The 18032-nt window shown below is 46.8% G+C and overlaps 1 protein-coding gene across 1 annotated transcript in view; it reads left to right on the top strand.

The window, feature by feature from the left end:
- The first annotated feature begins 4113 nt into the window (after positions 1–4113).
- LOC141083598 (platelet-derived growth factor receptor-like protein) overlaps positions 4114–18032 on the top strand; it is a 33986-nt gene continuing 20067 nt past the window's right edge. Inside the window, exon 1 of the mRNA XM_073567941.1 lies at positions 4114–4430. Within this exon, the coding sequence (XP_073424042.1) occupies positions 4259–4430 (172 nt within the window). The 5' untranslated portion in view covers positions 4114–4258. The remainder of the gene's footprint in view (positions 4431–18032) is intronic.

The raw sequence follows: 18032 nt of genomic DNA, 5'->3' as shown, positions 1-18032 counted from the left end.
GCCTTTTGAGGAATCTGATGGACGCAGATAACAACTGCCTCTTTCTGCCATTTTCAGGTGATGTAACGAGTGTTCCTGCAACTTTGAAATTGTGAATTCTGCTTCCAACTATCTCTAGGAACCGTAAGGATCTTTTAACTTTTGGGACCGCTATCTTGACAGTCCAAGAATATTAGTGACCTGGATATCATTGCCCATGAGAAATGTGCTACAGTTCTCCAGGAATGCTCCGAGAAGCTGGGATATGGATCACAGTAGTAGCAGGTTACAACAGCCAGAGGGGCTCTGCTAAGTACTGAAGATGCTACTGAATAATACAGACTGCAGTAACAAGGGAAAGGGATATTGTGTGGTGAATTTGGAAGAACCACTTGTTAGTTGTGATGAGCCATATAAATTCTTCTTTGCTTAGTTTCTTGCAAACAGCCGGACGTTAGTGAATTTTTTTTGTCTAATTTGCAAAACGGGGCTGAACAATTTGAATTACAAGTGTATATATAAAAGGTTCATTCGAAAAGTATGGGGCAAAATTAAAGCGTCCATATTTAGAGACAACATCACAAATTTACTAACGAGACACAACTGTCGATCTGAGTCTTATCTGTACACTACAAATGTTCAAAGTGATTTCTATTGGTGAAACGGCAGGTATCTAGGTGGTAGCCCAGTTCTGGTCAGACGCGTGGCATCATATCCTCGGACATGGTCTCAGGTCGTTCAGAACCTGTGGCTAGTCCTTGCTGTATCTCCACACAAACAATATATAACAAAAATGGGGCGCACCAACTGTACCAATCACAAATATATAAATGAAGGTTTAGGTGCAGCAACAGTGGAATAATAAACATGAGAAGAGAAGAAAAAGAACCACTGCAAATAGCGCACACTGAGCCAGTACAAAAACAATGTTTTATTGATGCAGCAATACAATTAAAAACATAATAAAAACATATGAAGCATCCCACAATATATAACAGTGAAGTATGGCATATCACAATTATAGATTATGCTGTAATAACCTGTATATCAACCATGTGGTCCAACCTCACTGCAATTAACCACAACAACCACCCCATAAACCTGCTCATGGAGACCAAGGGCCCTAATATTGCACAATCACTGCATGAAATAATTCCATGCATGTGTCCCTAAATATTCACTGGTTAGGGCACACAGGCCATAATAAGCTAACAGCAATATGGCCAATCATACCCCACGCGTATCGCCGCAACCCATGCGGCTTCATCAGGGGAAGTGTACTGGTTCAGTGTGCGCTATTTGCAGTGGTTCTTTTTCTTCTCTCCACACAAACAAGTCACAGGGTCATACTGTACATAGGGGGCTGTGGAGGTCATCATATTGTGTATAGGGGGCTGTGGAGGTCATCATACTGTATATAGAGGGCTCTGGGGTCATCATACTGTATATAGGGGGTTGTGGGGGTCATCATACTATATATAGGGGCTGTGGGGGTCATCATACTGTATATACGGGGCTGTAGAAGTCATACTGTATATAGGGGGCTGTGGGGGTCGTCATACTGTATCTATGAGGCTGTGAAGGTCATCATACCGTATATAGGGGCTGTGAAGGTCATCATACTGTATATAGGGGGCTGTAGAAGTCATCATACTGTATATAGGGGGCTGTGGGGGTCGTCATACTGTAATAGGGGCTGTGGGGGGTCATCATACTGTATATAGGGGGCTGTGGGGGTCATCATACTGTATGAGGCTGTGAAGGTCATACTGTATATAGGGGGCTGAAGGTCATCATACTGTATATAGGGGGCTGTGGGGGTCGTCATACTGTAATAGGGGCTGTGGGGGGTCATCATACTGTATATAGGGGGCTGTGGGGGTCATCATACTGTATGAGGCTGTGAAGGTCATACTGTATATAGGGGGCTGTGAAGGTCATCATACTGTATATAGGGGGCTGTGGGGGTCATTATACTGTATATAGGGGCTGTGGGAAGTCATCATACTGTATATAGGGGGCTATAGAAGTCATCATACTGTATATAGGGGGCTGTGGGGGTCATCATACTGTATATAGGGGCTGTGGGGGTCATCATACTGTATATAGGGGGCTGTGGGGGGTCATCATACTGTAGGGGGCTGTGGGGGTCATCATACTGTATCTATGAGGGTCATCATACTGTATATAGGGGGCTGTGAAGGTCATCATACTGTATATAGGGGCTGTGGGGGTCATCAGACTGTATATAGGGGCTGTGGAGGGTCATCATACTGTATATAGGGGCTGTGGGGGGTCATCATACTGTATATAGGGGGCTGTGGGGGTCATCATACTGTATATAGGGGGCTGTGGGGGTCATCATACTGTATATAGGGGGCTGTGGGGGTCATCATACTGTATATAGGGGCTGTGGGGGTCATCATACTGTATATAGGGGGCTGTGGGGGGTCATCATACTGTAGGGGGCTGTGGGGGTCATCATACTGTATCTATGAGGGTCATCATACTGTATATAGGGGGCTGTGAAGGTCATCATACTGTATATAGGGGCTGTGGGGGTCATCAGACTGTATATAGGGGCTGTGGAGGGTCATCATACTGTATATAGGGGCTGTGGGGGGTCATCATACTGTATATAGGGGGCTGTGGGGGTCATCATACTGTATATAGGGGGCTGTGGGGGTCATCATACTGTATATAGGGGGCTGTGGGGGTCATCATACTGTATCTATGAGGCTGTGAAGGTCATCATACTGTATATAGGGGGCTGTGAAGGTTATCATACAGTACACTCTGTTCCAAATTATTTTGCAAATTAGAATGAAGACCATGAAGATGTAATTTTTTTGTTTTTCAAATAAATTCATGAATGGTAATGTGTCTCAGGTTCTTTGGATCACTGAAATCAATCTCTCACTCCTGTGATAATTTGTTTGCCAGGTGTGGAAAACTACTTGAAGGTAATTTTTGCCTACCCTACTAATAGTATCCTGATATGAGGCTTGAGCGGTCATTTCAGGATGTGTAACTTTTATTGTTGTACGTTGCCCGTTGTGTTGCTCGTCTGAGGATTGCAATGTGATCCTTGGGCGAGTAATATGGCAGCAATACGTCAGTCTGATTCCACCCAATCAATTACGCCTAAGCAGAGGGGTGGGCGGGATTATGGGCGGGGGAAGGGGTGAATATTAATTTCACATTTACATACACATGTAAATATGAAATAATCCCGCCCAATTCATATGTACCCAGCAGCCACGATAAGGAGATTCTCTCTGCTGGGAACCTTAGGATAGGCTCCTGCTGTAATTAAAACCACCAGAGGCTGATGGGTGGAGTGATCGGTCAGAGAGCCTATGTATACAAATAACAAAAGACTGACCATCACTTTCAAACAGAAAACAGGTGTGTACATATGCATACTAAGAGTAACCCTGGATGGTCCAAGTGGATGGTTGGTGGATTTCAACCATGTCCCAACAAGGCTGCAACGGCTACAACATCTGCAAGGAGGTGATGGAGTCATGTTTGGGGTCCCTGAAGGTGTGAAATGACTTTGGCAAAGTATGTAGACATTCTGACTGACCACTTTCTTCCATGGTACAAAAAGAAGTACCATGTCATCCATAGCAAAGTCATCTTCATGCATGACAATGAACCATCTCACGCTGCAAAGAAAACCTGTGATTCATTGACTGTAATTTGTGACTTTTCAAAATGTTTTACCCCAGTTTTCTGCCGTAAAAGCTTCTATGAATCTTGGTCTCTATGTCTAACCGTACTGGATCTGTCTACACATCATCCTTAAAGGGCATCTGTCAGAATTATCAACCCTCCTAAGTTGTCTATGTGGACATGCAGGCCATAAAAAGTTGAATTAAATGACACTTTGATATTGGCGATCCGATGAATGGTTTCTGAGAAATCCACGTTTTTCTTAATATGTAAATCAGCTGAAGAGATCTCTGCCACAGAAATCTTTTCAGCTCATTTGCCTATAAGAATAACATGGATTTCTCAAGAACGCTTCATCAGATCACAGCTATCAAGGTATCATTTTATTCATCTCTCTATGACCTGCATCCTCATATACACGGCTTAGGTGGGTTGATCCTTGTAACAGATGCCCTTTAAGATCTCCAAAATGTTATAGTACTCAGCCAAAACAGTTTTACAGACTCACTTAGCCTACACATAGGTTTTTCTTTCTCCAAGTTCCTGAATTCATGCTTTCGTACAATCCTACCTCTTCATTCCTGCTCACCACCTCCTTAAAATGTCCCCTGAATGCACCTCCCCTCCTTCTGTAAAGTCAGCAGTGTGGATTCCTGTGACCCTCCATAGCTGTCCTCCTGTACACACAACGTCTCACTCTGGAGGGGAATTTGCAGGACTAGTCATGGATTACACACTGCTGCTGATCCTACTACCCGGCCTTTTACTTCTAGGTAAGTTCTCTCCCATTTCTGATATCATAGCTCGCCTTTCCCTTAGCTTTGCACGCACAACTAATGTACATCAATGCACAGAGGGATTATTGTACTGTGCGAGGGGGCACAAATTCACAACTAGATTTTCTCGTAAACTGTGAAAGTCATAGTACGTTCTTTGTACATCTTCGGCCTCACTCGATGTTGCAGCGTACGTTCAATAATGAAATTCCGTGACTAATACACTTAATTAGTTATCCATAGGTTGCAATGAACATAAAAGTATCACTGTTTTGAAATATGACTATATACATATACAGTATTGAACTATACTATATATCTTCAGATACTTGTTCAATTCAGGTTTACTCTTCTCTAAGGAGGTTGAAAAATATTCAGAATTGAGAGTCGTCAGTGGTTGAGGACTCTGAATTCTGAATATTTTTCTATCTACTGGCTAACACGGTACAAAGATATTCATCTTTCCTGTATCTAAAGAGCTTGAAACATCTATCTGTGGGGATGCTGTGCAATAATTTTGCTTTGATCACAACCTTGAAGTGATATCCCCAGAATTGACATTTTTGTCGTAGCGTTCTATGTAGGACCGGTGTAAATAGCTAAGAGATGTTCTGGGATTTCTACGGCTGTCCCGTAGGCAATGAATAGAGTGGAGGTGGAGCACACGCATCTCCACACCATTTGCGATCCACTCTTGGCATCCAGATTCCATTCTTGGGATCACTTTGGGTCCCATTGGTCATAACCCAAATGATCAGTGTGAATAAGGGCGAGAAGTCAGACAGTCGTATAAATCGGATGGATATAAGACTGGCTAGTGGCTCTCTCAACCCGAGCGTGACAGCTGCAAAAAATATATGAAGCTGTCACCCTCGGAGACCGACCGGCCAGTCCGAGCATTGGATTCTGATCTCGGCCCAATTTATACGACTGTCTGACTGGGCACTAAGGGACCACATTCAATTCTGGGAAAACCAAATTAAAACTCAATTATTTGATGAATTTGATTGTCAAATAGAGGGAGGAGGCAGCTACTAAACTTTGTCATGGATAGCCATTGTTACTTTGTAGAGCAAGCTCAAAGAGTATTTCTTGATTTGGAGGACCAACAGACATTGCATTGATTTTAAGGAGAATTGTGTAATGCTCATCTTTACCTGTGGGGGCACTGCAGATAAGTGTGAAGCAAGGTTTAAAGCTACATGTTGTTTTTGCATTGGGGGCGCGCACCGCCACCACAGTGTAATTGTGTCCTCTGTATTGTACCCATATAACAGTTACCTATCCGCACCTATAAACAAGCTTTCCCTCCCCTCCCCGCTCGCCCATGAGGAGCGGTGGTCTCCTCCTCACTGCAGTCTGTGGCGCAGGCCACGCAATGATGGCCAGTCTGGCCCTGGCATGTTGGTTCTCTTGTAATGCCCATTAGTATTTTAAATACTTCACCGGCCATCCTTGGAATTTAGGGGGCACAACATGGAACAATGTTATTATTAGTAGAGATGAGTGAATTTGTTTGGATTTTGGCCCGAATCTCATTTTGACATATTTGAGCCATAGTCGAACACTATTCGTGCTGAAAGTATGTCTTATGATCGGTTCCGAACATATTTGGTAATGTTTACTCCCATTGACTCTAATGACGTTCAGCTGTGTTTGCAAAAACAATATTCGTGTCCGATCGTATTCGGAACCGAATCCGAACAAATTCGCTCATCTCTTAATTTATTAGGACCCAAAAAATGTTTTGAACATACTTGAGAAAGCCTGATAACATCTGTAGAACCTAATTGGTTGTAGCCAAGTGCAGACCCATAGACAATGGATGGTGCAGAGGCCGCGCATGGCATCCAGGACTGGGCTGCGGAGCCACAAAGTCTTCTCTACAGTATAATGGAATGGGCCCAACATAGTCCTCGACACAGTATTTTGGGACCCACATAGTCTTACATACAATATAATGGCCCCACAGAATCTTCCATACAGAATAATGGGCCCCACATAGTCCTCTATGCTGTATAATGACCCCCACATAGTCCTTCATACAGCATAATCAGATCTGCCACTAGGAATTTCAGGGCCGTATACTGGCAACATATTTTGGCCACCTTTAGACTCCGCCCAGACTCCACCCCAGCTCCACCTCCACACCTTGACACTTACTCAATCCCAGCACCCACTTTTGGAAAAACTACACTTCTGCACCACGTCCTCCTCACCACAATTACACATTAATAGTTCCTATCATAAACTATATCACATACATAGCCAGCAGCTTTTGTTTTGGCCAAAAGATTTTTCAAGCTGCCACCACAACAAGGTAGACTTTTTGGCAACGCCCTCCTTTATCCTATTAAACATTTCTTAAAATATCCAATACACTTTTTAGGTATAGTTTTCTTTATTTTTCTTTAAGGGAATGAGTCACATACATTTTTTAAAATGACTAATAATGCTACATACAAGGGACAAATACCATCACACCATGACCAGATCACATATTAAAATCACAGTGTACAGGGAATACAGTGTTCACAAGTGACATTTTACACAGGAGCTCTTTACATAGTGTCAGTGTACAGGTTATACATTGACTTACCAGTAACATATTTAGTAGAAGACCGCCATCACTTTTTCCAGCTAGAACCCATTATTCCAGATATAAATTATCCACCACTGTGCCCCCACCAACTATAAATAGCCACTTTCCCCACCTAATATATAATTTAATTAGCCACTATACTTTTTCCCCAATTCATTACCAGTCACTGGCACTGCATCCTTACCGCCGCCCCCACTATGTACCTGCTGCTCCCCCAATTTATTATATTTACATGCCTCCTTCTGCCCCAATTCATTATGTCCTGTCTTCTTTCTCTCCCACTCCCACCCTCTATTCATTATCAACTTCTCTCCCAAACATTCAATACATCATTTACTCTCCCCACCCACAATTTATCAATATTTGCTGCCACACCCCAATTCATTATCATTTGCTGTCCCCACCTTCAATTCATCATTTAGTCCCCCATCCCCTGGTCTCAATACATCATCATTTACTCCTCCCACCTTCAATTCATCATTTGCTCTCCCCTCCCCCACCTAAAATTCATTTGCTTTTCGCACCTCCCACCATCAATTCATCATTTGCTCTCCCTACCCCCCACCTTCGATTAATCATTTGCAGTCCCCCCTCCACCTCTCCCCTCATTTAATTCATTTTATAAATAAAAGAAAAAAAAGTTTTCATACTTACCTCATTGACGATTGCCTGCAGGTGCAGCTCTGCTTCTGATGTCCTTGTACATGCCGGTGCGTACGTGATGACATTATCGTGTATGCACCATCACCTGCCCGGAAGTCCATAGGGCAGAGGGAGCTGGAGCTGCGTTCAGGTTAGGCGGTTGTGGAGCTCCGAGAAAACTCCCCACCGCACACAGAAGTTCATTGCACAATGTAGCCCAGTGAGTAGGAGCACAAGAGGGGAGGTCCGGGCCCCCCTCTGTACTGCTGCTCACCAGGCCTCATACAGCAGTAAGGGCAGTAATGCCCTTATGGCAGCCCTGAGCATAATGGAACCACATAGTCCTATATGCAGTATAATGAGGAGATAATGGGGAGACTGCACTGACATTGGGGCCAAATATCATCACCCCGCCGGCCAGATTTGATCCATGGGCCAGAGTTTGACATGAAAAAACATGCACCAAAACTGCACGTCAGCAGAGGATTTAGATGCTGTCATGCTCTCACTAAATTAACGGGATTCATATAGCTTAGCAAGCAGCTAAACCGGTATACCGGGTCCAATAAGAGAGACTGTAGTTGAATCTGTGTTTTATTGAACGTAGGTATATAGATGAGGTGAAACTAGGAACAGAAATACATGAAGACAACCAGTGTTGGGTACATAGAAAATACATATATACATAACGTACATGACTGCACTATCAGCTGAACAAGGAAACTATCTAAGCTGGCCAGTAAGAGAGACAGGGATTTATAAAGGGAGCGTGTCACTTACCAGCGATGCTAACACTGGGCAAGAAGATTGATGAGGTGTTTCCAGTACACAAGCAGATTGAATATGGAGGACTGGACAAGGAAATGGGGTTGGACTAGACAATAATCCCTTGCAAATTTACCCAGAATACATTGTGGATTGGAGGGAAAATACAGGAACGAAAATGAAACTAAGATAACACTGCAGTTATATCTTTTGGGCCACTAGATGTAGCTAAGAGAACAATAAACATTAAACTGTATGGAAAACTGAGCATTCTAAACATACATCAATGATTATATGTTATCAGAACAGGCAGTTACGAGTCATTGATTATGTCGGAGATAGAACACTCCCCGTCTGGCATTGAACGGATGCCACATTACTATCCTCTGAAGACAACAATAGGACCAGCTCAGTCACTGGTCTGGAGAATGTCTTAGGTCCATCTCCTTTAGCCATCCTGAGTTCGACTTTGCGGACAGGCCATCTTTACTCGGAAACGTAGCAGTAACTAGTCCAAGTGGCCACTGGTTCCGATGGGCCTGGCAGTGTTTAACAAGGACGAGGTCACCAATCCGAAGATTAGGCCTGGTAGATTGCCACTTTGTCCGTGGCTGCAAGGTAGACAAATATTGTTTGCACCACCTGTCCCAGAATGTATTGGCAAGACCTTGTACCTGCCTCCATTGGCGCTTGTAGAGATCCTTAGCGTCGAATCCTCCCAGAGGGGCACTGGATAGTCCTGTTTTCTGGGTTAGAAGAGTAGCTGGTGTCAATAACAAGGGCTCCTCAGGGTCATTAGGAACTGGAACAAGGGCCTTGCGTTGATTATAGCTGCGTCTTCTGCCATGAAGGTGGTTAGACTTTCGTGGGTAAGTCTCGCTGCTCCTTCCTGAAGAAGAGTAGAGTCAAGAATTCTTCGTACTAGATCAATCATTCGTTCCCAAGATCCACCCATGTGTGAGGAGTGAGGTGGGTTGAATGACCAGGTGCAACTTTGGTCACTGAGGAGCTTCTCGAGAGTCTTAAATTTGAAGGTATGCCCAATTCCTTTGCTGCACCAATGAAGTTGGTACCTCTGTCTGAACGTATATGCTTGATAGGACCACGGATGGCACTGAAACGTCTCAAAGCGTTGATGAAGCTTGAGGTGTCAAGTGACTCAATGAGCTCTATGTGGATGGCTCTGATTGACAGACAGGTAAACATGACGGCCCAAACGTTTACTATTGGCTTGTCCGCCTCTCGTGTGACGAGTAACAACTGACCAAGGTCCAAACACATCGAGACCAATGTTGGTAAAAGGAGGGTCTGGGCTGAGTCTATCTGCTGGTAGGTCAGCCATCTTTTGGGTTTGAGTGGAACCACGAAGCTTACGGCAGGTAATACATTTGTAGATGACACTACAGATGAGTTTCTTTGCACCGACGATCCACAGGCCGGCAGTACTGATGGCGCCTTCTGTAAATAGTCTTCCTTGGTGTTTGACCAGATTGTGGTAGTGTTGCACTCTTAGGTAAGCAACATGACATTTTACAGGTATGATAAGAGGGAATTTCTCTTCAAACTCCATTTTAGCTTCTTTGAGGCGACCTACTCTCAGCAGGCCGTTGTTGTCGATGAATGGGTCGAGTTTTCTCAATGAGCTGCTCGCTGGTATTGGAGGTTTGTTAATGAGACATTGGATTTCCACAGAGTAGGTTTCTCTCTGAACTGTAGAGATGTGTTTTCTGGAAGATTCCAAGTCGGAGGTAACATAGGTGCTTTTACAGAGATGCCAACCTTTACATTTTTCTGTGTCACAAACTCTGGTGGTCTTGAATGAGTGAGCTATATGAGTCAGGCAGGTAATGGCTCAAGTAAGTAACTTCCAACTTGAAAATTTGTCAAATCTGTGGGATCCAAGCTGAATATCTGAAGCCATTGTATGAAGTGTGGACACCTGAGTGCGGATTTCAGCATCTGAGTCCTCTCCTATCAGTTCAAAGGTGTCTGGACAACGCTCCTCAGTGTACAATAGTTTTGGTCCTGAGAACCATGTTGTGCTCTCTAGTTGACTTGCGTCAACTGCTCTAGTTGCATGATCTGCAGGGTTTTGGTCCGTGGGAACGTAATGCCACTGCTTTGGATGAACTGATCTCCTAATTCGTAGCACTCGTTGTTGACAAACATAGGATCGCCTGGTTTCATTGTGGATGTATCCCAGGACTACCTTGCTGTCTGAGTAGAACTTGGCTTGTGACAGGTCGATATCCATCTCGGATGTGATGAACTCTGCTAACTCTACGGCTAAGACTGCAGCACAAAGTTCTAACCTTGGTATGGTGTGCTCTGGTTGTGGAGCAAGCTTTGTTTTCCCCATGACGAATCCAATGTGGCTTTGACATTTGGAGTCCACAGTTTTAAGATAAGCAACAGCAGCAATTGCTTTGACAGAAGCATCTGCAAATACATATAGTCTTTGGCTCTGTATCTCTGTAGACGGCACAGGGGTGTATGGCCTTGGCACATTCAGGTTGGAGAGAGCTGCTAAAGAGTTCTTCCATGCTTCCCACTGGGTTATCTTATCAGGTGGTAGAGGTGCATCCCAGTCAGAAGACTCCTTGGTTAAGTTTCTTTGTATGGCTTTGCCTTGGATAGTAACAGGAGCTGCAAAACCTAAGAGATCATATAGGCTGTTGATGGTAGACACACCTCTGCGTGTGAAAGGCTTTTCTTCATGGCTGACCTGAAAGATAAAACTGTCTGACTGTAGATTCCAGAGAAGCCCGAGGCTGCGTTGCATTGGTGTGGGGTCTGACCCCAGGTCTCTGAGACCGTTACACAAGTCTTGTGAAGGGAATGCTTTCATGAGTTCTTGGCTGTTTGAAGCTATTTTGTGAAGCCTGAGGTTAGACCAAGCAAGCATCTCTTGGGCTCTCCTGAGGAGACTAATGGCAGTTTCATTTGAAGGCATGGCTTTCAGACACTCATCAACATAAAAGTCTTTCTCTATGAATTGTTTGACATCTGACCCGTATTCTGTTTCTCCTTCTAGAGCTGACCTTTTGAGTCCATAGATGGTGACTGCAGGAGAAGGGCTATTGCCAAAGATGTGCACTCTCATGCGGTACTCTGTGACTTCTTTAGTAGGATCATTGTCTCTGTAGCAGAAGAATCTTAGGATGTTCCTGTCTCTCTCTCTCTCACAAGGAAACAATGGAACGTTTGCTGGATGTCAGCGATGAAGGCAACGGAATCCTTACGGAAGCGCATAAGTACTCCCAGTAGTTTGTTATTGAGATCTGGTCCTGTCAGTAGAACATCATTCAGGGAGACATCATCAAACTTAGCACTGGAGTCGAACACCACTCTAATCTGGCCTGGTTTCTTAGGGTGGTATACTCGAAACATGGGTAGGAACCAGCATTCTTCAGAGTCTTTGAGAGTGGGAGCTAGTTCTGCATGGCAGTTCTCAAATATCTTTGACATGAAGGAGAAGAAGTGACCTCTCATCTCTGGCTTCTTTTGCAGATTGTGTTTGAGAGAGGAGAAACGTTTGAATGCATGATCTCTGTTTGGTAGACGTGATCTGTGGGTTCTGAATTGAAGAGGTGCGACCCAGCTGTTGGTCTCATCTTTTATGAGCCCTTTGTCCATTACCTCTAAGAACAGCTTATCCTCTACCGACATTGCTACTTGGTTGTCTTGCTTAGTTCTCTGGAAGACTGTGCACCCCAGCTGATCCTCATAGCTTCCTGACACCATACTGCTGTCATGAGTAAAGTCTATTAAGTGATTGGGTAGTTGGATGCTGTGTGGTAGTTCCTTGACATGGAACTCGTTGTTGCAAGGTTGAAACAGAGATGGGTGCCCTTTCTCCAGTGTATTTGTTAGCATGCTTGTCACAGAAGATGGGGCGTGCATGTGTCCCAAGCATACGTTTCATATTGTGACCCATCCTTGGTCTAGCTATTGTGCATAAGGAGCATTGTTGAGTCCATTGATATGACTTCTCACTTTATGAACCTGTAGGATGTCTCTTCCCAACAGCAGTATTATCTGTGCTTGAGGGTCGAGTTCCGGTATGAGGTTTGCTATACGTTTTAAGTGAGCATGATGGATTGCCACATCTGGTGTAGGGATTTCAGACCTGTTGTCTGGGATCTGATTACACTCGATGATTGTAGGTAGTGGCAGGCAGAATTGTCCGTCTAAGGACTCAATTTGGTAATCAGTGGCTTTCCTGCCCGCTGTTGTCACAGTACCTACACATGTCTTTTATGAGTAAGGAGTGTTTGGTCCTTTAATGTTGAATAGGTCAAAGAATGTTGATCTAGCCAGTGATCGATTACTTTGATCATCCAAGATAGCATACAGTCTCACACAGCTTTGTCTCTATGGCCCTTTGGGTACACACTGACGAGGCATATTTTTGAACAAGACCTACTGTCTATTGTCCCTTTATAGACTTCAGTACATTGTGAAGTGATCTCTGGCGTAGCTGAATCGGTGCTCTTTTCCTCCCCGCCATGCTCACTGTCAGCTGGCGTATTTTGTGCACTCCATGGAGCTGGGCCAGGGTGTAGGGCAGTGTTATGATCTGTGGTTCCACATTCTGTGCATTTTACACTGACCTTACAATCCTTGGCGAGATGAGTGGTGGATGTGTGGCGCCCCTGAGGCTCAGTCGCCACAGAGGTACTGCACCTTCTCCTAAAGTGTAGTGCCCCATCATCCGGGTAACGGGGGAACTCCTTTCCACGCTCCATCACTCGCACCCCACACAACAGGGTAGTTCTGCACAATCACATTGCGGCTCAGTGCTTAGAGAGTAGCAGAGCACCTCTGGTGGTTCCCTGCTTGGAACACTGGATGGGCTGGGAGGTGGGTGGAGTTGAGATATATAAAAGAGTGGGAAAGTGTAGGATTAAAGTTTCAGTCTGACGGGAGGTCAGTGAGGAAGGAAGCCACTCGGGAGGAGTGGGGATCCCTGGAAGAAGGGATGGAGGAAGGAGTGCTGCAGCTGCCTCAGTGATCTGAGCCAGCTGGCACGGGAAAGGAACAGAGGGAGAAAGACGTAGAACTGCAACCTAAGCTTCCATAAGAGAGAGAAGGATCAGTACGGAACGAAGGAGTAGGAGAACAGAGAGGAGACGTGGGTTGGAAGAGGAACCCTGCCTATAGGTTCTCAGCGCAAGGCCGGGGCCCGGTCCCCGAGGTTGTATGGACACTTATGGTTCTGCAGCAGACACCGGTGGAGTAGTTGGCTGTAAATGCATTACTCCCATCTAAGACTTGGGGCACAACAGCAACCGATTAGAGAGCCGGGACTCAGGAGAAGGGGGTCTCCGAACAGGCTACAGCTGTCTGCCATACAAGTAGAGTTCTGGGGAACATCTGTAAAGAGGAACTCCAGGGTACCACGGTACTGGAGATCTTCACACCTTAAGGCGCAATAGAGGAGTCGTTCAGGAAAGGTACATGTTGGCGGAGTGTTGGAGAGGAGCTTCCTATCTGGCCTGGAGGTTGGCTGAGTCTCTGACCCGGAGGACACGGCCTGGAGGCAGGCACCCTTGTGTACCGCAGACTGTGAGTAAAGCTTTGGAACTGCAGGCCTTGGTGTCCTCCATTCATTCTTGCGCCAACCCGCTCAGTACCACTACATCTGGGTACCATTCTTTACACTGCCTGCGCCTTTCCACAACCATTATAACTACACTGCCCTGGGACACCAGCCCTGCCTGTGGAGGGCTATACCATCACTGCTGCATCCTACCATCTGTCCCAGAGGATCTGTCTGCAGCATCGGCTTAACACCTCCCTTGCCGAGCACCACAGGTGGCATCACGAACTATTCCATTCCATTAACTACAACTACATTCCGCCATTGACTTGAGTGTCCAGGGCCACGGTCCGGGTCACCGCTGCTGTGACACATCCCCCTGACACCGACCCGGTATCGAGTACCCCGCAGCCCTGGGAGGGCGACCCATTTTGGCGTCACGAACAGGATGATGAGACCCGATGCCATCGGGTTCTGTGTGCCTGAGATTTGTTGGACTTTATACTTTTGAAAATGTGCAGAAGACCTGATTTGATAGACTGTAAAATGGACATTAGAAATGGCCGCTGGCGCGGAGAAGAAGGGCGTGAAGAGATGGGAGGTCCTAGGAAAAGACCGCGAAGAGTCTTGGGCCTCCCCTGCCTGAATTGCTATGTGACAGCAACATGGCCCACCCCCCGAGTGGTTCGTATACTGGCTTGGTATGGAGGCGCTGGAAGAAGACCCCGCCTCCGGAAGGAGGGGCAGAAGCCAGTGGCGGGAAAGGGGCCGAGGCAGGACGAAGAACGCCATTTTGGAGAGTGAGGGAAGGAGGCCTGGAGAGCGCGCGGAGGTTGAGTCGGATCTCCCCGGCGCCATGGCTGAAGGCTCCGACCTGATCTCGGAAATGAACCGCCAGCAGCTAGAGGACGAAATCGCCGAGCTGACGTGCCATCTGTGACTGAGGCAGGAGGCCTTATGGAGGTTGAGCAGGCCGCACGCCCCGGAGGGGCCTACACCACCGGCACCCCTGAACTTGGTACCTTTGCCACTGGCACCTGTCACCGCTGCACCGGACTGTCCTCAGGCAGCGCTGATTTATACCTCCACGCTGTCCATACAGCTGGTTTTGGCCTGCCCGGAAGAGTCACCGGAGACCCCGGGAGCCGAGGCCGAGCTCCCGCCCGGACCTGACGCGGCTGTGCAGGTCCCACCGGCGGCCCCTGTGGACCGAAGCCATCATCAGTTCTGCCACTGCCAGCACCTGGACCCGCCATTCCGGTGGATATCCCTGCGGCGGCCCACCGTCTCAAGCCTGCACCGGAGCAGAAACCGCACCGCCAGGAGGCCCCAGGTACATCAGATGTCCCCCCACCTGGGAAGGCCCTGGGGTGTACCACGGTTGCAGCGGCTGGCCAGGTCGTGTTAGATCTGGTCTGGGACCGGGATGACTGTCCCCAGGGGGAAACACCTGAACCCCTGACGGTGGCGCCGCGGGGTAAGACCAGCTTGGAGCGGTCCCGGGAAGAGTGGGAGGAAGAGGAGAACTGGGCCAAATGCCAGGCTAACATCCAGCAACTGTCAACTGAATACCGGGAGAGGGAACAGCGCCGGCTAGCAATACTAGGCCCAGATTTAGACCGAAAGGAGAAGGCCCGTGCTGGTCATTACGGGCCCTGGGATGCACTTGGCTGGGGACAAGTTTTGAATGTGAACCAGGAGAAGGGTTTCGGTTCATTGCAGACCCGAAAAGAATAAGTGACCTCTTCTTCAGTCGGCGGGACGTGAAGTCCCATCTGAGGAGGGGACATCCTGATAGAGACCTGCGGCCTGGGGAGTACGTGACTTTCACCTGGCATGAGAGGCTCTGGGGGTGGTACGCCCTGAATATACGCCATATCCCAGAGAAGCTTCTTGAGCGATACAAGCTGAAGCAACCTGCTGCACCTCCACCCCCGGTTGTCACCCAGACTGTTCAGGTACCTGCTCCTAGGAAACCGGCTGCCCTTGCATCAGCCCAGGCCGGCAGCCTAAGCCAAAGGTCACCAACTGGACACCGTGGGAAGAAGAATACCTGAAGATTGCCAATGAGTACCTTTCATCTGGTAGCAGTACCCAAGTTTCCAGAACCCCAGAAGGGGACCAACATTAGTGAATTACAGTAACTCTCGTGACCCAGGAGGGTTTGTTTAGCACCGTTGTGCCTTATTTTTGTTTATCATGTTTTTCCAGTTGTTGCCTAGTTTTTGATTGGCAGTGTCCTCCCATTTGAACAACAGTGATCATGAAATTGGAGTGCATCACAAACTCTTTTGTAAATAGTTTGCGCCTCTTTAGGTGCTCTTTCTTGGTTTTACATAAAGACACTTTGCGAAGATGATGTCAAGATTTTACATAAGGACACTTTGCGAAGATGATGTCTACCTCAAAGGACACTGCAAGAGATCCCGGCTGGGAGCGGTGTCCAGCACTTATAAGAATAATTGTTTAAAGTTTTAATGCAAAGTATTTGATAATGTGTTTTATAAGAGTATTAGTAATTGAGAAATAGCTTTTAGATAGAGTGAGAAATGTTTTGATAGAGAATTAAGAATAAAGAATTGAACGTGACAGGTGACAGACCAGGTACTTGCGGAGAGAGAAAAATGATAAAGAAATGTGTTACAGAGTACAGGACTTTTGAATTAAGGAAAATTTGCACTGTTTAACTTAGAATTTTAGATTGTTTGTAACGTTCAAGAAATAATGCCTCCTATACTAGGAAGATTAGTATAAGAATTGTTTACACAGCATTATAAAATTTTGTATGTTCCTGTACTGTCAACTTTGTTGTCTTGCAGCCCGTGGATGTGCTGTGTTTAACGGGGGGGTATGTGGCGCCCCTGAGGCTCAGTCGCCACAGAGGTACTGCACCTTCTCCTAAGGTGTAGTGCCCCACCATCCAGGTAACGGGGGAACTCCTTTCCACACTCCAACACTCGCACCCCACACAACAGGGTAGTTCTGCACAACCACATTGCGGCTCAGTGCTTAGAGAGTAGCAGAGCACCTCTGGTGGTTCCCTGCTTGGAACACTGGATGTGCTGGGAGGTGGGTGGAGTTGAGATATATAAAAGAGTGGGAAAGTGTAGGATTAAGGGTTCAGTCTGACGGGAGGTCAGTGAGGAAGGAAGCCACTCGGGAGGAGTGGGAATCCCTGGAAGAAGGGATGGAGGAAGGAGTGCTGAAGTTGCCTCAGTGGTCTGAGCCAGCTAGCATGGGAAAGGACCAGAGGGAGAAAGACGTAGAACTGCAACCTAAGCTTCCATAAGAGAGAGAAGGATCAGTTCGGAATGAAGGAGTAGAAGAACAGAGTGGAGACGTGGGTTGGAAGAGGAACCCTGCCTATAGGTTCTCAGCGCAAGGCCGGGGAACTCCAGGGTACCACGTTACTGGAGATCTTCACACCTTAAGGCGCAATAGAGGAGTCGTTCAGGAAAGGTACATGTTGGCGGAGTGTTGGAGAGGAGCTTCCTATCTGGCCTGGAGGTTGGCTGAGTCTCTGACCCGGAGGACACGGCCCAGAGGCAGGCACCCTTGTGTATCGCAGACTGTGAGTAAAGCTTTGGAACTGCAGGCCTTGGTGTCCTCCATTCATTCTTGCACCAACCCGCTTAGCACCACTACATCTGGGTACCATTCTTTACGCTGCCTGCGCCTTTCCACAACCATTACAACTACACAGCCTTGGGATACCAGCCCTGCCTGTGGAGGGCTATACCATCACTGCTGCATCCTACCATCTGTCCCAGAGGATCTGTCTGCAGCGTCGGCTTAACACCTCCCTTGCCGAGCACCACAGGTGGCGTCACAAACTATTCCATTCCATTAACTACAACTACATTCCGCCATTGACTTGGTGCCCAGGGCCACGGTCCGGGTCACCACTGCTGTGACACATCTCCCTGACACCGGCCCGGTACCGAGTACCCCGCAGCCCTGGGAGGGTGACCCAGATGAGCAGCATTTCTAGCAGATACCGTTCTCTTTCAGGAAGCTTCTGCGATCCAGCATAGATTTTCCTCTGAAG

The sequence above is a fragment of the Dendrobates tinctorius genome, unplaced genomic scaffold, assembly GCF_039654945.1.
Source record: "Dendrobates tinctorius isolate UK_male_01 unplaced genomic scaffold, ASM3965494v1 ptg000020l, whole genome shotgun sequence".
NCBI lineage: Eukaryota > Metazoa > Chordata > Amphibia > Anura > Dendrobatidae > Dendrobates > Dendrobates tinctorius.
This window is presented reverse-complemented; position numbering and strand designations above follow the sequence as displayed.